Raw genomic sequence first — 17,749 nt, 5'->3', positions numbered from 1 at the left:
AACAACTCACGTGTACCATACCACGATGACAATTGAAATGGAAAGCACTTGTCTACATCCCACTTGTTACCTAACTCGGTTACTTTTACGAACTTGGGAAAACGAATTAACATACATGAAATCCTTGCCGTCCATCACATACACCATCTTTCGCTGGCCCTTGATCTAAAAAATCACGACGATTCAACACTCTGGTAGGCCTTCACATGGCAGGGTTCATCTGATTTTTGGAACATTATGATTTTTGGGCAATTATTAGATGTCATATAAACACTACAGTGGGTTCTGCTAAAAACCAAAGGCTAGCGTTTTATCCCAATTGTTTCATTTGGTGTGGCCTATCTTAATCTTATATGATCATGGATTTTGAATGTAATGATTAAAATGAAACAGCATGCCTAATGGACGGGGTGGATCTCATGAAAGTTCCATCCACATGGCTCCCCAGCTAAAGTACCCACAGTAGGTTCCTAGCAGAGTTACCCAAGCACAGCTTGAAATGTCAGGTGTGCCAGGCGTCCAACTTGGAGATACATATTAGGCATACTTCGAAAATATTCCTCGTATCAAGTTCCATGAGGCTTAGTCTAGGAACATGCAGTGAACATTAAAACAACTTGGGCTCAGTCCCTGGTTGTAATCATCCAACTTGATTTTTTTTTTTTTTTTTTTCATTGTCTAAAATATGGCCAAAATTCATATATCAGCCACTCCATATTTATGATTTAACACCATGTAGCCAGTCGGTCGGTTATCCGGAATGCAGAGGGGGTGAGAGAGAGAGAGAGGGGTCACCAGTAGCCAAATGAGTTGGGCTGGGCGGGCTCCATCAGACTCAGGTTTATCAACTGAGTCTCATCTGACTTTAATGAGTTTGACTGAGTTTCATGAGCCACAATTTATCAATTCATGATCTTTAATTCGACCCGGTGCTTTTAAGTTCAAGCCAACTTGGTTGAGCCACACTAGACTCGTACGAGTCTAAAAACCATAGGTACTTTTAATGATGAAAGTGGATGTCAAACAAACAACATGGTGGTCTCTACAGAGCTTGGCTGATGAACCTGTTCTTTACAAGATTTGAGTCTAGCATTTTTGGCACATGGGTAAAATCTACGCCATCTTATATCTTTAGTAGGCAAAATTCCATGCCATGTTGAACTAAGTAAGGTACATGTAAATTAAGAAAATACCTTTAAAAAAATAATAATAATAATAGTAACTTTTTTCTTTTACCAATTGTTTTTACTTATCTCTATGTGTAGAATCACTATGGTCACATGTTTTTGTAAGTTAAAGAGATTTTAGTCCTTTGAGGTTTCTTTTGTTGCCAGCGGGAGAAGCTGATCTCATTCGATCACTCCAGCACGATCATCTCTTTATTGTAGGAGGTTCTTTTAATGAATTGAAGAAGATAAAATAAGCTATATGGCGATACACACATGCACACATGTTAACACTACGTGCTGTAAGAGTTGAAGAAGAGTTATAGATCCTACTTATAAGAAAAGTATATACCGTGATTATTTACAAGATTAATGTGGATTGCCGAATGATGTGGAAATCTCCTCATTTGAAAAATTCCAACATTTTGATATGGACAAAAGGAAAGAAAAGGTTGTTGTTGGATGTCATAAATCAATTTAGCAACAAGGTCTATTGATGTCATCGATAGACTAGTCGATGCCATCAAGTATTTTTCAATGCAATCGAACAACTGCTTGATCATATCAAAGAAATTCAGAATTTCTCCAATTAGTTGCTAACTATTTGGGTACATGTTCGATGCTATCAATATTAGTGTAGATGCCATAAAAACTTAAGTTCGATGCCATCGAGACCCACCAAAGTACAATCGAAAAAAATCTAAATTTTCATGTTGTCTCTAGATTGTTTTGGTGCTTGATTGATACTATTGACAGTCTATCAATGCCATTGAAGGTGTACATAGAGTTATACAGATTTGTGTATCTACAAGATTTGTTTCTGATTTCGATTGTGATTATTCCTAAGGTTATATATAGAAGTGTAATCGAGATTGAAGTGTATCTCAGAGCTTTTTTAATTCGTTTCTAAAGTTTCAAAAGTATAACTCGGAGTGATTCAAGGCTTGTTCAAATCGAGTATTCTCTAAACTCCTGTAATTTTTATTTTTATAGTGATTATCTATCACTTTGTAGCGTAGTTTTTTCCCAAAAAGATTTTTTCACATTAAAAGTGATGTGTTTGCAAATCAATTTGTTTGCATTGTACTTGATTGATGTGATTGAAATACTTCACTTGATTCATCTTTGTGTGCTTCACTATTCCGCAACAAAAGTAACAATCCACGTGCAATGATAAAATATACAAATATCAAAGGGTTACTTACTACCTTTCAATTTGGAAGATCTATTGCATACCCCATATATGGTGTGGTCCATTAAATCAACAGTTTGGATTAGTGAACCATTTGTCCCTTTACTGTATCATTTGAGTTAGTAAATAGCAATAGATATGATATGGTAAGCTTTCTTTGAACTATCTAATCATTCGTTTTTTCACTCACATTTTGAGCCTTTGCAAACAAACGCCAGGAGTTTACTGTTAATACTCGCTTTTCTTTGTTTCTTTCTTTTGAAGACGTGAGTGGGTGCTTCACTTTAAGCTCCTCTTAGCTACACTAAACATGGCGCCATCTAACTGCTGCAATTTTAGCTGAAAAGTGAATCAACGGTTGCAGATGTGTAGACATTAAGAAATTTTGATACTCTGGGAGAGTCAGATGAACTAATAGAGTGTATCCAAAATAACTCAAATTAAAGCATCCAATGCAATGGCCCTAACAAGGGTGGAGTGTAATCTAAAATTATTTTTGTACTGTTGCAACATTTAATGGATGGTTGCAGTGAAAAAAAGTCATTGATCCAAAATCAATAAATAAAATACATTAGTCAGAGGCATAGAACCCAGTCATACGTCCAAACTATTCTTCTCAGTTAAAAAATAATATATAGGAGCCGCAAATTTTGAAGTTGCAAAACAGCAAGTAGATGCCAGTTTTCCACTTGCTTGGGTTCTTTTAGTGCTCCCCAAGCATTGTAAGTTATAGTGCTCTTAGTTGCATTGTGATGCTTATTTACTCAAAGTCATTGATCTAGACCATTCATTAGGTTTAATGCACTTTTAATATGCTATAATGCAAACATCACACTCATCTAACATATGTGAACCATTTGACAAATGTAGAGTGTGTTACTAGCATACCACATAACCCAGATTAAAGCATCCAATGCAAGGTCCAAACTACAGTGGAGCGTGAACAAAAAAAGATTTTGTACTGTTGGGAACTTTTAATGGACGTTTGCAGTGAAAAACAGTCAATAGTCCAAATTCAATAAATAAAAGTACATTAGTTAAAGTCTAGCAATCCAGTCATTTATCCAATCTATTAATTTATGTTAAAAGTTAATCTAAGGCTGCAAATTTTCAATTGGCAACCTCATCAAGGGAAGCAGATGCAGTATTTTATTAGCTTTTGTTCTTTCTGTGCTTTAGAACACTATATAAGTTATAGTGCTCCTAGTTGTATGGGATGCTTAGATTGTCCAATCCATTGATCTAGACTGTTCATTAGGTTAAGCATACATTTCATAGGTCACCATGCAAACATCATACTAATGCGGCAAATATGAACCATTTGATCAATCATCTTAAGTATGGATGAACAAGATAGTTTAAACAAAAATGGGCCAATCAACAATTTGGTATAATATTTGTTTAGGGCCTATCATGAATTAATTATGATTTAAAAGAATAATTCTTATTAGCAAATTGTAACCACACGGTATATGACTTTAAAGAGTGGATCCTTTGAAAATAAGGCCAATAAAAGATGAATTTGATTGTCTAATCGGTTTGAATTTTTATTGTTAGTGTAAACGTGTTATTGACTTAATGTTTAGTTCAGACATGCGTTTTGGGTTTAATGGATAGTTCAGATGCATCTATTTGACAGGAGCATTTCTATTGTCTATTCATGGTCGCGGTTTGGCTATTGACCCAACCCTAGCCAGCTAACCGGTATCGAAGTTTTATAGGTCCCACCATGATGTATGTGTTTTATCTATGCTGTCCGTCCATTTTGCCCGCTCATTTTAAGGCATGAGTACAAGAAATGAGGTGGATCCAAATAGTAGGTGGACCACACCATAGAAAAATAGTGGTGATTGAAATTCTCCCACTAAAAATTTTGTAAAGCCCATTGCAATGTTTATTTGCCATCCAACCAGTTGATAAGATCTGTGATGAAGGGAAATCACAAATATCAACTTGATCCAAAACTTATGAAGCCCTTATAAAGTTTTCAATAGTAAAAATTTAATCCTCACTATTTCCTATAGTGGGTTATTTGGATCCGCATCATTTTTTGGGACCCTTAAATGAGCTTGAGAAATGGATGTACGGTATGGATAAAACATGCACATCATGGTGGGGTCCACGGAGCTCTGCCTCCGGTTAGCTGGCCCGTGCTGGGGTCACTAGCCAAACAGCGTCCCATCTATTCAAAGCCACTATAAAATCTCTGCTATAGCTGTAAACACCGTTAAATCATGTCAAGACCAAACCTGGCCGGCTCGACATTGAGTTGAATCTGGTGATGCAGCTTTTTGAACTAAGATCTGATTTTTAAGGTGATGAACGCTCCATAATAGGCATTGCAATTTGAAACAGTTTAAATTGAGGTAATGCATGCCATCCCAGAGACCTCTTTGTCAACTATTGCGTGGATTGACCGGCTAGCATGCTATGGTAGTTATGAATGAAGGATAAATGATGGTAACTCCTGAATTGTACACGTGTAATAGTTGCACAGTAATTTAAACGGTCCAAATATTTGAACTAGTGTAGTCAGACAATAACCATTTATAATGAAAAAATAGGCTAAATCTTGGACCTATCATGCCATGCTGTCACATCCGTGACATATACATGACCTTTGTTCCACATCCGTGTGGGGTTAGCATACCTCAATGTTTGATTTTCACTCTCAAATTTAGGACACCAGCTGCTTTAATTTCAACCACTTATTTCATATCGATGAATCTAATGGTTACTTGAACGGTATGGTTTTAGGGATATATTCCATTAAAAAAGTGTCTCACAATTTGATGGATTAATTGGGTGGCGGCAAAAGTGCCAAATGTGTAATGTCCATTTTCAAAATTAAATGCATATCTTGCATGGGTATCTACTTAATAGAGTGAAACAAATGTATTATGAAGTACATTTCATCCATCAGATAGACTATTCCTTAATTGGCTTTGATTTTGAAAATCAGGATATTCAATCCTAGTGGACATTTTTTTAAGAAGGTGAGAACACAAAATATGCAACTTTGTTGAAAAGAGATATTAGGTGTCCAAGCTTCCAACTGGGCGGCGTGGGATTAGGTTATTCTTTCATCTCATAAATGAATTGGATGGTTCCTATATGTAACATAGGCTTTTCGTTTGGTACACTCTCATCGTAAATAACTCAAAATATAAGTGTGGAATAAAGGGGTTTAGGCAATTCTTTGATCTCCGGGAAGGCCCATCAAATGAATGGATTGGATGGCTTGCAAACAAGGTGGTGCAATCCATTGTAACATTTTTATATTTTATTTAATATATTAACTTGGCTCATTAGCTGTGGGCTTTTGGGCCAAAAATCAACCATAGATGGAACAGTGGTGATACGTGTTTATATTTAATCAAATTTAGATGTAACTTTTTAGGAAAGATAAAAAGTAAGTCTTATCCAAAACTTAAGTGGATCACACAAAGATTTTAGGAAAATTTTTATATCGAATTAAGTGTTGTTATGGTCTTTTGAATTTACGGTGAATATAAAAGTTCTCACCTTATAAACGAAGTAGATGTCATCCATACAATATGTTGGAAGCAACTTACTATTTTGGGTCTTATTCAGAATGGTTATAAACTATCATGGGAGTGTGGCACCCAAAAATAACATGTCAAGGGCATTATGGTAATTCCCTTTTGTTGACAGCACGTGCTATGAAAACGCAGCTACTAGTAAAGTCACACCTTGGTGTAGATAAGAACCCGCATGGAAGTTACTTGCCGTGATTCCGCTACGCGTAGGGTTATTTTGGTCATTCTCAGAGGTAGGGGGCGTGGGCAGCCATTCAGTGGCATTTGTGTCATTTTATTACGTCACAGGAATTGGCTGCCAATTTAGGGGAGAAATAGGGGTATTATTGTCAATAGAGGGACTTTTCTTCCAGGAAGTGGGTTGGGATCTGGTAAGCCATAGAGAGGGTGGTCTCCATCCATTCTGTTTCATAGGGCGGAAGCGAGAAGGGCATGAAAATAAAAAAGGTTGAGATGGCGAGAGAGATGAAATTCCTTCGCTTTTTATCGCGCATGAAATAATTGAAGGAGAGGTCCTTGATTCTTTAGTTGTTTTCTATGTAGGTCCAAGGGCAGCCATCGAAAAGTACAGAAAAGTCCCTGTTCGCCACGGGAATTTACTCCCTTGTCTAACCTAGAAGTAGAAAAAGGAAGGGGGAAAGTTAGGGAAGGAGAAGAAGATGAGAAATCTAGTCACTTGCTTTCTCTTCAAATGCTCCAAACTTTCTTCACAAAAGGCGATCTCAGTCTCCTCAGATCTGTTTTCTTCCTCTTTCTTCGCGAGAGATCTGTTGGTTTCCAGTCATGAATCGTGAAAATTCTATCTCCGTTCCTGATCGGTTTCTCTTCTTGACGATTTCCGGCAAGAAACAACTCAAGATCGAGAAATAACGGTTTTCAGTGTCGGCGGCGGGCGATTGAATCGAGATTCTTGTAGTTTTTTTCCGGTTGATTTGATTTCGGCGATAATATTTGAAGATTTCTGTGTGGAGAATTCTAATGAATTCAATGTTTCCGTGAGTTTCGTTGATTGGATCATCGGTTTGGAAGGTTTTCTTGAAGGAAAAGATGGGGAAAACCCCTAGAAATCCGTAAAGGTACGCGAATCTTGTCCGTTTGATTGAAGAGCTTCTGATAAGCCGTAGAAAGTACACGGAATTTCATTTTTCTGCCTCCGTTTTATTTATTTATTTGTTTTTAATCAACGAAAGGCTTAGAGAAAGAGAATATCTATGTTTTCTACCTTATGTAGGAGCCCTAATCGCCTGAGTCGTGAGGCTTAAAGACGTTCCGTTGATTTCAGAAAACTCTTCTTTTTTTTTTTTTTTTTAGAACTTTCTGAAAAAAATTTCTCCTGTTTTATCCTCTGTACATCTGGTGGAATCAGGTTGCAGTCAGAGTCACGGGCGATAGGAAGAGGGAGAAGGAGATAGAAAGGGCTTTTTTTTTTTTTTTTTCGAAGGAAGATGGAAGGCGAGGTGGGACCGCAAGTTGCTGCTCCGGTTTTCATTCATCAGGCGCTTACTGGACACTTCTGCGAAGCGCCTCCCATGGCGAAGAAGCGAGAATTACCTTGGCAAAATGGTAATTTTCAGCAGCAGCAGCAGCAGCAACAGCATCAGTTACTGCAGTTCCATCAGCATCAGCAGTTGCGGATGAATTCGGGGTTCCCAAACCCTAAGAGTCATTGGAACCCCAAGGGCTGGAATTGGGACGGTGTTATGTTCGTTGCGAAACCCTCGGCTGAGGTGGCCGATGTTCTCCGGCTGGGGACAGCTGAGATGGAGCAAAAGAAGACAGGCGAGGAGGCCTTTAAGCCTCATCCAGTCGTGCCGAAGAGCTCTGCAGATGAAGATGGGGAAAGTCTTGCGTTGAAGCTCGGAGGAACCTCTTATTCAGCCGAAGAGCCTGTGGGAAGGCCAAACAAGCGGGTTCGATCTGGATCTCCTGGTGGAGCTGGCAGCTACCCGATGTGTCAGGTGGATGATTGCAGGGGGGATCTTTCAAATGCTAAGGATTATCACCGGCGGCATAAGGTGTGTGAGTTTCACAGCAAGACCACCAAGGCACTTGTGGGGCAACAAATGCAGAGGTTTTGCCAGCAGTGTAGCAGGTAAGTCGTTCTTAATTTGTAAATTTTGGATGAAAAATGAACTGGGTTGTCTTTGGATTGGTGTTTCCAGGCTGAAAATCTTCCTTCTTTTTGGTTTCTAGATTGAAATTGCGGTCTTTTCTTTTTAGTATATTTTTACAGCTTTATCTTCTGTTTGATGGTTTCTGGACTAGAACCGATGTGGGCATTTGTAGATTGATGTCTCCTGGGTCAAATGGATCTTTGTCATATATCTTCTTTCCGGTCAGTGGACCGGAATTGAAGCTATGTTATGTAGTAGCACCTCTGTTTTCGTGTTGATATTCAGCATCACTTATTTATCATTGTTGTGGATGTGTGGATCAGAATCCATTTATCTGGGGTTTTCAACTTCTCTTTGGGTAGAAAGTTGTAGGGCTGCATCTGAATGGAAGTCAATTTCTTCTCTCTTTCCTCTTCTTCTTCTTGGTCTTTTTAATTTTCTTTTTAAAAACATTTTCAGGTTCCACCCACTTTCAGAATTTGACGAGGGAAAAAGAAGTTGTAGGCGTAGGCTCGCTGGGCATAATCGGCGAAGAAGGAAAACCCAACCTGAGGAGTCTTCCCCTCGGATGTTACTCCCTGGTAATCAGGAGAATGGCTGTGGCGGAAATTTGGATATCTTCAATCTCTTAACCATTTTAACACGCCTGCAGGGTAAGAAACTTTGCTAATTCCACTAGATACGTGGTTCTCCTTGTTTGTGGGGTTGTATCTCAGCTGGTAGGGTTGCTGTTGCAGGGAATAATACGAGTAAAACTGCCAATGGCTCTTTGATCCCTGATAAAGATCAGCTCATCCAGATTCTTAGTAAGATAAACTCATTACCCCCAGCTGCAAACTCTTCTGCAAGGTTGCCTGTGCCAGGAAGTTTAGATCTGAACATTTCAAACACCTCCCAAGCTTCTTCTGAACACCCTTACCACACGAATGGAAATCCATCTGCTACATCGACCGTGGATTTGCTTGCTGTTCTTTCTGCTGCATTGGCGGCAGCATCTCCCGATGCGCTTGCAATTCTGAGGAGAGGAATCAGTGATAGTTGTGGTGATGATAAGTCTAAGGTAAACTTCCTGGAGCGGCCAGCTGACATTGATTTACAAAAGAAGCCAAGTTCTGCATTTCCTTCGGCAGGAGCAGAGATGAGTAATAGTAGTTTTAGATCTCCACTGGAAGTATCAGATTGTCCAGCTCAAGAGCCTCGAACTAGTTTACCATTGCAGCTGTTTAGTTCCTCTCCTGAGGATGACAGTCCACCGAAATTGGGATCAGCAAGGAAGTACTTTTCTTCCGACAGCAGTAATCCCATGGAAGAGAGGTCTCCTTCGTCATCTCCTGTTGAGCAGAAACTGTTCCCTCTACATTCTGCAACAGAAATTATGAAACCAGAGAGGATGTCAATCTGCAGAGAAGATAATGCAACAATCGAGTCTAGTACGAGCCGTGGATGGAGCTCAGGTCTGGAACTCTTTAAGAGGCCAAATGGAAGGGCTGAAAATGGCGGTGCAGCTTCAAATCTACTGTATCAAGCTGGCTACACTTCCTCATCTGGCTCAGATCACTCGCCTTCTAGTTCGAATTCTGATTGCCAGGTGACAGTTCACTGTTTACTTGATGGGCTTCCTGTTTCTGTGAATGAGTTTTGATTCTCCTTATTTCTAGTTCTGATTAAGATCTGCTTTAGTGCTGCTATTCTGGGAAGTGAAATGTAGTTGCATTTTTCCCTTCTGCAGGACCGGACTGGGCGAATCATTTTCAAACTTTTTGACAAGGACCCAAGTAATTTTCCAGGGACACTTAGAACTCAGGTAAGGGGAATGTGACACAAGATACAGTTACATTTGCTTCTTAGAGTTGCTTGCATATGCATGAAGGCCCACCAATACTTATGATTTGTATTTCAGATCTTTGACTGGCTTTCGCACAGTCCGTCAGACATGGAGAGCTATATTAGGCCGGGTTGCGTGGTTTTATCAGTTTATGTCTCCATGCCTTCGATTGCCTGGGATGAGGTGAGTGCAGTCCAGGTTAAACCTAGAAGTGAGTTTGTAATGTGGCTTTTGATTTAATTGATTGCGGGTTTTATGTTGGACTTGCAGCTGCAAGAAGACATCCTTCAGCGTGTCAGTTGGCTCGTTCAGGATCCCAGTTCTGATTTCTGGAGAAGCGGGAGGTTTTTGATCCACACTGATAGGCAACTAGCATCGCATAAAGATGGTAAAAATTGTTAAAACCAACTTCGTATTTCATAACTTGTACATGTTGTTCAAATGGACCTTTCTGTTCATCCATTTGTTGGTATTGCTGCATTGAATAATTTAAGAGGGAAAGGAACGATTCATTTAAAATGAAAAAAAGAGAGAGGAAGAAATCTTAATGATATGAAGCTAGGCCCTTGTTTCCCTGAAATTGGTACTTCTCTGATCTTGCTTTTTACCTTGACGTTCAGGAAAGATTCGTATGTGCAAATCTTGGAGAACATGGAGTGCCCCAGAATTGATGTCTGTGTCACCTCTGGCAGTTCTGGGCGGGCAGGAGACTTCCCTTGTTTTGAGAGGTCGCAATTTGACAGTTCCTGGTACCAAGTAAGCAGACCAATTCATCTTAATGGTGACCATGATACATGAATAATGTTTCCTTCAAAAATAAACAATATTTACTGTGTGCAGAATTCATTGTACATACATGGGTGGATATGTGTCTAAAGAAGTTTCAGGATCAGCTTATTCAGGCACCATGTATGAGGACTCAAGCTTAGAGAGTTTTAATTTCCCTGGTGGAGCTCCTAATGTCTTGGGTCGCTGTTTTATAGAGGTAACATATTCTGTTACCATTGATCAACAATAAAATAAGAGAGTAAATGCTCCATGTCTATTTACCCGACCGAACCATATGGAGTCTACTTAACAATGTTAAGCTTCTGTTTAGTTCCTTTTTTTTTTTTTCCTTTATCCAATAATTTCCTTTGTAATTGTGTGCAGGTGGAGAATGGCTTCAAAGGAAACAGCTTTCCTGTTATAATTGCAGATGCTGCTATTTGTCAAGAATTGAGAATCCTCGAATCTGAGTTTGAGGAAGATGCTAGAATGATGGATATCATTTGCGAAGACCGGATTCAGGATTTCAGACAGCCAAGATCCAGGGAGGATGTGCTGCACTTTCTAAATGAACTTGGATGGATCTTCCAAAGAAAGAGCACCCCGAGGCCTTCAAGTGCCGTATTCTCTACTACTCGATTCAAATTCCTCTTCACATTTTCTGTTGAGCGGGATTGGTCTGCTCTAGTGAAAACACTTTTAGACATACTTGTGGAATGGAACTCTGGAACGGATGGACCATCAAGGGAATCCTTGGAAACACTTTCAGAAATCCACCTCTTGAACCGGGCAGTGAAGAGGAAGTGCAGGAAAATGGTTGATTTGCTTCTCCACTATTCTGTGAATGGTAGTGGTGCGTCAAAGAAGTACCTCTTTCCTCCAAATTTAGCTGGGCCGGGAGGCGTCACACCGTTACATTTGGCTGCTTGCACACAGGACTCCATTGACATGGTTGATGCGCTGACAGATGATCCACAAGAGGTAAACTACTACTTTCATTTGTTTCACTCTCAATGGCTTGTGATGATGTGTGGAATTCCCTTATGTGATTTTGTATTTTGGGGGTAGGTTGGGGTCCTGGGGAGGGGGTCAGAGTGGATTGCTGAAGCCATGATTGTGCAATCTGACCTTTTAGGGGGAGTTCAGTTTCCACTCTTAAGGATTGGGGATTTATGGGTGAATTGAGCAATCCTGAGATTGGTCATTCTTCCAACAAGTGCATTGGGGGCAAATGCCTGGATTGGCAAAATCCAGGATTGACCTGTAAAAGGATCTAAATGGGCATTTTATGAACTCAATTTTATACTTAGCTGTTATGTTTGGACTTGGTAATATACTTATGACATGTTTTCCCCCCTGATGTATTTTTGTCACCAAAATGTTTATAGATTGGGTTGAACTGCTGGAACTCTCTCTCGGATGCAAACGGGCAGTCCCCATATGCATATGCCTCGATGAGGAACAACCAATCTTACAACAAACTGGTGGTCAGGAAGCTTGTGGACAGGAAAAATGGTCAAGTGTCAATAGCAATGTCAAATGCAGAGATCTCCTTAGACCAGTCGTGGATAATGGCAGAGCCTGATAAACCAAATCCCCAACCCCTGCAAGTGAGGTCATGTGCCCAGTGCTGTGCGGTCATGGCCACAAAGCAGGCTAGGAGAATGCCCAGGGCTCAAGGTTTGCTTTACCGTCCATACGTCCACTCGATGCTTGCAATTGCAGCTGTCTGCGTTTGTGTGTGCCTGTTCCTTCGAGGCTCTCCAGATATTGGTTCTGTTGCCCCCTTCAAATGGGAGAATATAGGCTACGGCCACAGTTAGTAAGAAAGCGAGAATTAAAACACAGACAAAGGTGGTCTTGCACAGTACAAGGAAGATTGCTCAGTTTGCTTCTGTTAATACCATATTCTGGTAAAAAAATGATGCATGCCATGAGATGAACAGTTTTATGCGTTGGAATTGGATCCATGAAAGTGTTGGTTTTTTACCAGTTTGCACCTGAGGAACGGACAGATTCCTGGGGCAGTAGTTCTTGGAAGATTGGCATCTTTTGAGAGGAAGGGATGAAGAAAAGGTGGCCAAAAAGGAAGAGATCAGGTCGGTGAGGAATGGTTTCTTGTGGGAGTGAAGAGGGGAAAAAGGCAGAAAAGCAGGGGCAGAAAACAGGAGAGAGAGAGAGAGAAATATGGGAAAGAATTACTCACAAGGTGTGGATTTCTATGCCCAGAGAAATTGGGTATGGAAAACTTACTGTTCTAGCATTTTTATAGTGTTATTCACTTTACCTTTTTTTTTTCCCGTTATTTGGATTCATAGGGCTCTTGTTAGTACAGCGTAAACTGACTCACTGTAAAATCAGAATACTTCCCCACTGAAACTATATCATATATAGGAAAATATTTATTCAATGTGCTGAGGAATAATACAGTTTATTTACTCCTGTTTCCACTTTCAGCTCAGGTATGCTAAATTTCAGAGGATGGTTTTCGAGCCCCTGTTGCGAACACTACCACATTGCCACCGATACATGTGCAGGATATGAGATGTATATGAGAGATGCTCACATCCAAACGGTTGGATGGTGAATTACCCGCTCACCCACAACGTGTGTCATTTGCGTGTGACATCCAACCGTCCAATTGGTTGGCCTCATGAAGATCACCTTGTAACTAACAGCCCCATCAACTCAATAGGGCGGCCTATACGTTTTTTGTCTTATGTTATTTATCGTATGGCCATATAAGTATAAATAACAAAAATACAAGTATAGGCCAGATTATTACACAAGGTTACATCTTCTCATGTTGGGGCCAAATCCATTGGATTGGACGGTACTGTAGATGCCTCATGCACATGGTTGGTTGGAAGTTATTCTGGTGGGTGGATGGAAACTGATCTTGGTGCATGTACTCGTCTCGCTGATCGGGCTTCCCACTAATCCACATGGGATGTTCTTTTACCCACTCTCGATTTCTTTTTGCATGTGGCCCACCTGATACAATGGAATATTAGGATTTAGGGAGCACTAACGAACATTCACTATGGGTGTTCATCACATGAATGACGTGGATTTTTCAAACGTGCCACGTGGATGCATGAGGTGCTTTCGTGTCACATATCAGGGGGCCACAGAGATGCAGTGTCGTAACGGCCAGTGCTTGTAATGTGAAACCGCACTCTCAGCTTGGAGGCAACGCGAGGTGCGTGGGTGGGACACGCATGCCTTTCTCTTTCTCATCTTTGTTTTTTTTGGTGGGTGGGCCGTTCTTTCCGTGAGTGACTCCCGTTAATAACGGCGTCTATGTATTGGGACGGAAAGTTGGACGGCTGTAGATTTCGTTTTTTCTCTTGTCCGTGTTGGAAGCCACAGCTTTCCAGTTTTTCATGATTTTGTTGTCTTGCTTTCCACACTCTAGCAGTGGGTTTGGTGCGTAGAGGGTAATGGGGCCCACTAGTACGAGCAAGAGAGATAGAGAGAGAGGGGGATGGAGATTTCCGTTATGAGATCAGTGCTGGCGTCACATCAAACTTGCGAGGGAGGGGGTGGCCAGGGAATAAGATATATCTATCTTGGAAAGGGAAAATCGGTTGCATCTATTCTTCGCCACCAGGCCTCTTTTTAAGTCCAACCGGTTGTAAGCAAATAGTTTCCAACTTTTCATCTCTGTTCGACATGAATCCCGTCCTACCTGTTGTTCTAAAATCAACAAAATATATTTTTTGTTGTTTTCACTAATGGGTGGATATGGCCAGTATTTGCAAGAGACGGCAATCCTCAAGGTAGAGAGGGTTGGATGTTATTTATTCGGTGGAGGGTAAAATTTTGATCCAACCATTTGGAGTTGAAAAATCGTCTCATACCTTTTTAATATACAAACTATGCGGGAGTTAAATGTTTGCACATTTATGTTAATGGTTCACATCTTGATGGATCGTCACCTCAGTAATTATTCAGTTTGGAAGATGGTAGCCATTAATATTGGACCTTTTGTTTGTTAATGCTGACCACTGGCTCTACCTAAAATCTGTTTGCACGCAGCAGTTTGAATTTTTAAGATTGTCATCTTTGTATGCGCTTGTGGTTTGACCTACTGTGCTGTGGCCAACATTGAGTTTATTCGGTGGGACTCATCTTCGACCTTGGATACTCACCTTTGAAAGTGCCTGACGAGGACTGTTTCACCATGTGAGAGCAACCATAAATCAACACATGATCTTATGCCATGGCAGCTGGAGTCAATTTTTCTAAATTAAAAAATAAAATAAAATAACATTTTATGTCATGGCACCGCATCGTGTTGTGTGTCTGTTTTCTTCCCAAACTTCAATATTCTAGGTAGAGGTCAACCATATAACTGGGGACGCCAGTTCTACATGGAGTTCTTGCAGCTCAATTCCTGTGGGGCCACCATGATGCCCATGTGAAATCCATTCCATCCATTGGTTTTGGATGTGCCTGTTCATGAGAGCTGAGGGTACGCAAATTGGGTACTACTATCTGGACCAAGCTCTCGTACTGACTTGATGTGGCATAATTTGATTGGATGGGAGAGTACTTTCATAGTAGGGCTCACAAAAAATATGTTTTAAGGTTGTTCAGCTGAGTATGAGTCCTACCCCGTAAATGGTGGCCTATAGTTTAATCAAAACTCACCACGTTAGGTTAAGAGAGAGTTCAATCCATGTAGGGGCAATACTCAATCTGTGAGCTAATGTGATAGGATATGACTAGACAGTTATCTCTGATAGCAGCAGCATGCAATCCAATTAAACCTTGCTACATTAGATAAGGAGGGAGTTAGGTTTAAACCCTGCTACATTAGATGAGGAGGGAGCTAGGTTTAGGTGGGGGCAGTACGGAATCCACGTCTGGCTGAAAAATGAGACAGATACACCACTCAAGTGAGGAAACAGTGGAGAATAGAAATGGCCACGTGTGACTAAGAAGGTTTAACTGGTGGGCATTTGTTGCCCTGTTTCTTGTGCTGTGGTCCACCAAACTCTTTTTCACTTGGTAGCATAAAGGTGGCCCATAGAGCTTTGCCTTTCAGGAATGGGAGCGGATTAGGTGCGTCGGCTCCACCCAACACAGTGCTGCCCTGACTGTGAGGCCCACCTTGATGTATATGTAGTATATCCACACCGTCCATCTATTTTTTCGGATCATTTTATGGAGGGTACCCAAAAATGAAGTAATCCAAATGTCAGGTGGACAACACCATAGTAAATGGCGATGATTGAAATCTGACCATTAAAAACTTCCTAGGACTCACCATAAAATTTATTTGCCTTCCAACCAATTGATAAAGTCGCACAGACACAAATATCAGCTTGATCCAAAACTTTTGTAGCCCCTAAGAAGCTTTTAATAGTAACTAACCAATGTTCCCTGCAGTGTGGTGCACTTTAGATTTAGATCTGTTTCATTTATGGACTTGAGTCCTATAATGAGCTGGCAAAACAGATGAACAACGTGGATATACCACGGATACATCCAAGGTGGTCCACTTGAGATTTAGATATTTTTCATTTATGAACTCAACCCCTATAATGAGCTGGCAAAAGGGATGAACAGCGTGGATATACTACAAATACATCAAGGTGGGCCCCACGCCACACCTAATCCGCTCCCCTCATTAACTGGCTTCCAGGTACGGGGGGCTCCACTCAAGTAAGACGTGCCTGGCGTAGGGATAAAATAATACTTTCAATTTGGGGATTATAAAAGTTAGAAAAGCGATTTGGTCTTCTTCACGCGACAGAAGACGGCTGTTTCCCACTGACTGCTCAAATGTGCCACTAAACAAAACACCAAGGGATGTGGGCCCACGTTTCCCCAACAATCACCATTTTAGGGTTCTGATGTGGATTACATATGGCTCTTATATACCCTAATCAGATGATCAGAACCATTCAAATAGGGGCCTGCAAAAAGGATTGGTAAGCCCCATGTCCTCCATTTTGTGACTGTGATCCTCTTGAACTCATAACTTATTTGCTTTTTTTCAATATTTCTTTTTTATATTTTACAATTATTTTATAGGTAAACGAGGTTGAACTCAAGATCTCAATGTTTCAACACGCTGTCTACCATTGCATGAGCTGGGTTCAACCCAAGCGAATGATATACACGGTTTTGCCATTCAAATAAGTGGGGCGGGTGATTTGGTAATCCAGACCATTGGTCGGTTGTGTCCCATCATTTATGGAATATTCCTCAAAAATCTTTTCAAAGAAAAGAAAAAGGAGAGGTTTGATAAAGCCTAGAGTGAACCGAAAAATTTACTAACATCGGTCGCTGGAATCTTGGGCTATTTTCGAGCACCCTCCATATGCGGTGGAACAGCAGACCGGTAGTCTTGATTGCCGAACCACGGTCCCATTCCCGTGCTTGTCGTGTAGAGATTCTCCCGCAGCTTTTATTTTTTATTTTTATTGAGTTCACCTAGAGTACCTTAAGGCAAAAGTCATGGTGTGAAGAGGAGGGGGGTGTGGAGTACACATACAGAGAAAAAGAAAAATAACTATCAAAACTCAAAAGTGTTGGGATATGGAGTTTGAAAAGCTATTTAAATAAAATAAATTTAAATTGAGAAAAAGTGAAAACTTATTAGTTTATAACAGTCGACACGTGTGATGTGAGTTACTCGGCTTGAAATCGAATTTGCTCCCCTTGGGTAGCGTCCCAATTGCAACAGGTTTCTCGAGCAATCGACCTCCAGGATACAACGACTATGGCCCGGTCCTAGCGGTGCACTTACTATACACGGGCTCAAACCCCTTGTAGTCTTAACCTGGATTAGAAAATACTTAAACACATTTTTAAAGGGAAAACTATTTTTTTAATCCATTCCAAAACTTAAAATCAGAAATCTGTTTATAAATTTTGTGAAGACACCCTTAAGGATGTAGAAACACCCTTTTACAAAGAGTTGTGACTATTAGGTTTAAACCCAATTGGTGCGATCCTTAGGCTTCAAAAGACACAACTCTTGAAAATAAAATATGAAAGGATGCAAGTGAAAAGATACATCCATATGACACCTATGGCCACATCCATATGACACCTATGCCCGTCTCAATGGATTTTTTGAAACACTAAATTATTTTAAAATAATTTAA

At 40.4% G+C, this 17,749-nt stretch overlaps 1 protein-coding gene across 3 annotated transcripts; it reads left to right on the top strand.

Annotated features, from left to right (window-relative positions):
* Window positions 1–6,168: 6,168 nt before the first annotated feature.
* Window positions 6,169–14,032, top strand: LOC131222317 (squamosa promoter-binding-like protein 15). Of its 3 annotated transcripts, none has more exons than XM_058217342.1 (12): window positions 6,169–6,365; window positions 6,462–6,994; window positions 7,285–8,010; window positions 8,492–8,685; window positions 8,770–9,620; window positions 9,762–9,836; window positions 9,933–10,040; window positions 10,128–10,245; window positions 10,478–10,613; window positions 10,698–10,842; window positions 11,010–11,606; window positions 13,083–14,032. In XM_058217342.1, exons 3-12 carry the CDS (start codon window positions 7,364–7,366, stop codon window positions 13,167–13,169), a joined length of 2,958 nt encoding a protein of 985 aa, XP_058073325.1. In that variant the 5' UTR covers window positions 6,169–6,365; window positions 6,462–6,994; window positions 7,285–7,363; the 3' UTR covers window positions 13,170–14,032. The 3 variants fall into 3 exon arrangements, with proteins under 3 accessions (XP_058073325.1, XP_058073323.1, XP_058073324.1); XM_058217340.1 differs by lacking the exon at window positions 13,083–14,032 and adding an exon at window positions 12,014–13,063 and having other exon boundaries at window positions 6,175–6,365; XM_058217341.1 differs by lacking the exons at window positions 6,169–6,365; window positions 13,083–14,032 and adding an exon at window positions 12,014–13,063 and having other exon boundaries at window positions 6,378–6,994.
* The last annotated feature ends 3,717 nt before the right edge of the window (window positions 14,033–17,749 follow it).

This window comes from Magnolia sinica, chromosome 13 (genome assembly GCF_029962835.1).
Source record: "Magnolia sinica isolate HGM2019 chromosome 13, MsV1, whole genome shotgun sequence".
Taxonomy (NCBI): domain Eukaryota; kingdom Viridiplantae; phylum Streptophyta; class Magnoliopsida; order Magnoliales; family Magnoliaceae; genus Magnolia; species Magnolia sinica.
This window is presented reverse-complemented; position numbering and strand designations above follow the sequence as displayed.